General features: G+C 33.7%; 1 protein-coding gene across 1 annotated transcript; it reads left to right on the top strand.

Moving 5' to 3' along the window:
• Positions 1–930: 930 nt before the first annotated feature.
• On the top strand, positions 931–1,898 carry LOC133791272 (serpin-Z2B-like). The gene is made up of 2 exons (XM_062229202.1): positions 931–1,023; positions 1,185–1,898. Exons 1-2 carry the CDS (start codon positions 931–933, stop codon positions 1,896–1,898), a joined length of 807 nt encoding a protein of 268 aa, XP_062085186.1.
• The last annotated feature ends 4,230 nt before the right edge of the window (positions 1,899–6,128 follow it).

Below are 6,128 nucleotides of genomic sequence, written 5' to 3'. Positions count from 1 at the left end.
GAACGACCATGAGAACCACCAATATTAGTGGGGAAAGTTGACTGTGGACTAGAAAATGCTGAAGTTCCAGAAAAACTGGACTTAGCGTTGTTGTAAGCACCACGAGAGGAAACAGCATATGGATTCCAGGCACCTTGGGACACACCACGACCACCAGAATTTGAGGAAGAACCAGGAGGATAGGAGAACCTGTGAGCATTAGCAGAAGAGAAAGAACCTCTTCCTCGAGTGGTTCGATTAAAAGCAATATTGACCGATTCTATATTTTTATTGTAAGACTCCATACGGTGTTCTTGAGACAGCAATAAAGATTCAATCTCAGGTACAGAATATGGTCGATTTCTTGAATTAACCGAAATAACAAAAGTGTCATACTCAGGAGGTAAGCCTTTGAAAATTGTTGCTATATGTTCTTTAGTAGTAACCTCGTGACCAACAGAATCAAGACGATCAACAATCGTCTTAATGCGTAAGAGATAATCATCAATGGAAGAAGATTCTTTCCTAATACTTTGCAATTGAGTTTGAAATTGATCAATTTTAGCTGTAGTCTGAGTAGAGTAGTATACCTCAAGTGTTTTCCAGATCTGAGCAGAGGTCAAACATCGAACCACTCGAGTAAGAATAGGCGGAGTCATCGAAGACAGCAACCAGGAAAACAGCAACTGATCTTGAACCTCCCATTGTGTAAACTGAGGGTTAACATTGTTGGAGAGTTGATCCAGTTCGGTCAGGAACTTTCTTGGAGGAACAACCCCATCGGATATGTAATCTTGAAGCTGATGACCACGAATAGCAGAGAGAACCTGTGGACGCCAGAGAAGAAAGTTGTTGCTGTCGAGTTTAACGAAGTTCTTGTGAGAAAATGTAACTGGAGGTGATGCTGAAGAAGTCACCGGAGCCGATTCAGTCATATTTGCAGAAGTCGTCATGGAAGAAATGGCAACCGTGAAGAGTATAGCAAGTAGTGATAAGGAAGATGAACTGTTTGAAGAAAGGTCAAGGAGAAAAACCGACAAATTGGTAGAGAATCTTTGATACCATATTAAGACTGAAATCAAGGGTGAAAAGATGAATTGTATATTGATGTAAAAACAATACAGAAGGTATTTTATACCTGAGACCAATACAACAATATACTAACTGAATACAGTTAGAGCAGAAACTAATTACTGTTAGGACAGCTAATCACTAACAGAACAATAACTAACACTAACAATCATAAGGAGTCTCTAACACTTGCAAATGCTCTCTACTTCAAAGGAACTTGGGCAGAGCCATTTCTTCCAGTTCGAAGTGTTACTAAGAGTTTTTACACCCTAGATGGGAATATGGTTCAGGTTCCCTACTTGACTGAATATTCTTTGGTCTATTCATATGGATCTTCTCAAGGATGTAAGATTCTTACGTTGCCTTATAAAGTCGGCAATCAAAAGGAGCTTAGCTTTTCCATCAGCTTTTTTCTTCCTGATGAGAAAGATGGGCTGCCTGACTTGCTGAAACGATTGAGTTCAGACTCGGCACTACTGAAGTTCAAATTCAATCAAGTGCGAATGCGAAAGATAAGGATTCCAAAGTTCAAGCTTGAGTATAACATGGAGGTTTCTGATATGATGGAACAAATGGGGTTGAGGCTGAACCTTAAGAAGGACTCGGAGATGTTAGAAGATACAGATCCTAACACCGTTGAAGATATGAAAGTTTGTCACAGTTGTTGTGTTGAAGTTGGTGAAAATGGATGTGAACCTTTAGCTGTACAGACATTTGATACCAGTACCAGAGATGTTCCACCGCACACTGTGTTCATTGCTGATCATCCATTTATGTTCATGATAAGGGAAGACTCTTCTGAAACTCCCATCTTTCTTGGAGCTGTGGTTAATCCCCTACTTCAATGATCTTCAATAATTCGGTGCTTAAATGGAAGTGGGCTTAAATCCATATATATAATATATCTGGTTTTACTTTAGATTTCCTTATAACGTTTAAACTATGCTTTTGTTGCTGGTCAAGTAGGAGTGGATAAAAACTATTTTGGAAAGCTGCTTTCTTTTTAACTCGGTTTTCTTTTTCATGACAGCACATGCATATATATATATATATATATATATATATATATATTTGCCTTGTAACGGTGGAATTACTTACCAACTTGTTTTCTATTTATACTAATGTAAAGATTTGTTTTGCCATTGATATGATAATTTTTTATCTCCTTTTTCTCCAAATTGGTTCACTAGATTCATTCATATGTATTTAATGACATCAGTTCAGCAAATGATTGGCAATTTATGTAATCGTCGTTCGTGTTGAGATGATTAAGTTAAATATGAACACGACACAACATGATTATTAACTATGTCAAAAATACGAACACGACACGATTGTTTTATCAAGTCACAAGATACGATAACACAATTATGACACGATTAATGTGTCATGATATAACATAAAATTGACACAACTAATCATATAACTATATAAAAAATTATGATAATTATTTGTATTATTGTGTCGACACGATTATAACGCGATATGATTAAGGTAAATACGAACACGACACGATTATTAAACGTGTCACCCAAATCTATTTATTTCGTGTCGTTTTCGAGTTGTGACATCATGTCGTTGTAACAATTGCTAGCCCTATTTGTAAGTCAATAACAAAGCACATGAAGTTTGAAATTCTCAAATAAGAAAATGTGAATTCAGTGAGTGTAACGTTCTCCTAATCTATGATCGTTACACTTGTTAATCAAGTCCATTGGTTATAAATATGTAACTAAGGTTGGTGATAAGGGTTAGAGTTAAAAAAAATTAGTCAAAAGGAAGCGTTGACTTTTCATTTAAAAGTTTAGTACATACATAAGTTCCCAAAATAATATTAATAGATGTTTAAAAAGGTTATTACAATTCAAAAGTTACAACCAGCTGACATAAGCGGCAAAATAAGGGATACAACCCTAGTTCCTCCAAGATAACTCCGGCTGTGGTGATCGAGCAACTGCATATGTACATGCCACCACCAAAGTTCTCTAACTCATGGCTAGTCCAACTTTCCCTTCCCCTTACCTGCACCACATAGCACTTGTGAGCTAAGGCTCAGCAAGAAAACTTAAACATGTGCATGAACAGTAAATATAGATTCCAGATGCATATCTAGCATGACTAGCAATAATAACCTACTCATGTATGCATACAATTACAAATAAAATGATCATAGGATCATACTGGGGTCTGCTGCCCTAAATAGATGGCCATAGAGTCAACCCGGGGCTCTATGCCCTAGCTATGTGACCATAGAGTCACCCGGGGGCCCTTTGCCCTAGCTCTGAGTAACTAGTCATAGAGCTAGTCAAGCGCTTTGTTTTCCAACGACCACAGGGCGACCAGCGTAATAGTACGTCCCTGATTAGGCCTAAGCCTCTCGACCAGCTATCGTCACCTTTGACTAATAAGTCAATGTCTTAACCAGGTATCCAGATAACCAGACAAACAGATGCAAATATAGATAAGCATACTTCAGATAATACAAGTATGAATACATATTAATCATACAATTTGCTAATCTAATGCATATGCAGAGAAAGTATACAAATATATTTATAGATTCTGATTTTGTTTGATAAATGGGTATTCCATAAATTCCATTAGGAAAGAAAAAGTATTTACTTTCTCATGTATAGGGGAGAGAATAAAGAACTATGATGATGCTCATGATTTGAATACTTAATATACTAATTTTGTAATTTGTACCGTGTGCTTATTAATCATGATATCTAGCCACATATATATGTACTTGTGAGTGTGATTATAATAAAGGAACAGATGAAATCATTATTCCTCACTATGATTCTATATGTCAAATATTTTTATGAAAGCTTGAAGAGGCCTTAGATGAAATCATTATAGCTCCTCTTAGTGTTATAAAATGTTTTTGAGTACACTTTTTTAGAGTTATCTATAACGGACTCATCAAAGAGAGTGTTCCAAAGCAATTCATGCGTAACGATACTGTCTTAATTCTTGCAAATGCTCACTACTTCAAAGGATCTTGGCCAAGGCCATTATTTCATCCAGCTTTACTAAGAGTTTTTACACTCTAGATGGTAACATTGTTCAAGTTTCATTTTTAGAGCATTTTTAATGGAGTGTCAAAAATGTGGTGCATTATTATATTTATCACATTTTAGCAAAATTATCACTTCAATAATATTCTAAAAGGTGTGCCAAATTTGGCACATGTTAAAAGTTGTGTCAAACTTGGCACAAGATATAACATGAGTCAAATTTAGCACAACAATTAATGTTACTTTTTATTTACCATATTGCCACTAATGTATTAATTAACAATTAATAACTACTTTTTTTACAATAAAAAATGAAAAAACAGTTACTTTTTGTATATTATCAATAAATAGTAAATGAATTGTTGACTTTTTTTAGTTAATTTGCATCTTGTGCATTGAAACACAATTGCAAATATTGAGCCAAATACAACATTAATTCATTACATCTTCCATTGAAAATGGTCTTAGGTGAGTATGGCCAGGTCTGCTCATATTGATCCTCTCAAGGATGTAATTAAGATTCTTAAGTTTCCTTATAAAGTTGGGAATCAAAAGAGTCCCTATTTTTTCATGAGAAATTATAGGAAATTATCCAAAATAAAGCTATCAAGAAGCTAATGTCCTCATTTTTAAAATTGTAGATAAATGACCATTTTACATTGTTGATTACCTAAATTGCCATTTTTTAAAATTTATTTATTTATTTAGGACTGTATGACTTTAATATAGTGGTATATGTATATTAGTTTTGTTTAATTAGTTTTTATTTTAAAGTTATATTGATTTTTTAAGTTTTTTATAGGTTGTTGGTATATTATTTTCCAATTAGTGTATATGTTTTTTGTGGTATGGTATATAATTTTTTTTTTGTGATGTTTAATTTTTATTTTATTATACATAGTGGTAGTATATAATTTTGTATCATGATATATACATTTTAATGGTAGTATATAACTTTATTAGCATAATATATACATTTTTTAGTAATAATTTTGTAAGTTTTGATGGTATATTATTTTTCAACTCAGTATATATATTTTGTGGTATGGTATATCATTCAACAACCCATAAAAAACGAAAAAAAATCAAAATAACTTTAAAATAAAAACTAATTAAACAAAACTAATATACATATACCATAATATTAAAATATTTAGAATAAAATAGTAATTTGTTAAACGGTGTATTTGGTAATATGCGATATTAAATAGATGATTAGGCTATTTTACTACAAAATTAAAAACATGGACATTTAATTACTTTCACACAACATTAAGGGTCATTTTGCCCCATGCCCCTACTTTTTTCTACCTGATGAGAAAGATGGGCTTCATCACTAGCTTAAACAATTGAGTTCACTATATATTCAACACTACTCAATTTGCAGTTAGACACTACAAATAAAAGTACTCTTTAGTGATAACATTTTAGTCACAACATATATTTTGTTTGACTAAATCTAATTTTTAGTCACAACAAAAAATTCAAATTGACTAAAAAGTCATATTTAATCACAAGTTATCATTAATATAATTTTAGTCACAACCTATTACTTTTAGTGATAAAGTTTGTTGTGATTAAAAATATATTTAGTGACAACAAATTGTGACTTTTGTAACTAATACTTTTATGTTACACCCAGATTTCGAGCATGAGGAATTATTGTAACGCCCTGGTTACCCCGGAACAGTTACGGTGAACGGTGAACTGGAAATTTGACTCGCTACCCGAGTCCTTTGGTTAAAAACGTGATCTAAGTGTTATTATCAGGTTAAGGTAGAAAAATCAGTAAAAAGGAAATGGTACATTTCATTAAGTAAATAAACTGCTCATGAGCCTTTCAAAATGTTTACAAGTAGTTCGTAATACAAAAGAGTCGCTACAGTTCCAAATTTACAATCCCCGCCGGCCTAAGCGGCAAAAATAGGGTAAACCCCTAGTCCCTCTGAGAACTCCTTGACCATGGCAGTCAAGCGGCCCTGTATGTACACAACTTCACCCAAGCTCTCCACTCAGGGTTGGTTAAGTTTTTTCTTCCCTTTACCTGCACCACGTAGC

The sequence above is a fragment of the Humulus lupulus genome, chromosome 7 (genome assembly GCF_963169125.1).
Source record: "Humulus lupulus chromosome 7, drHumLupu1.1, whole genome shotgun sequence".
NCBI lineage: Eukaryota > Viridiplantae > Streptophyta > Magnoliopsida > Rosales > Cannabaceae > Humulus > Humulus lupulus.
The sequence above is the reverse complement of the archived record's forward strand: the minus strand, read 5'-3'. Positions and strand labels throughout refer to the sequence as shown.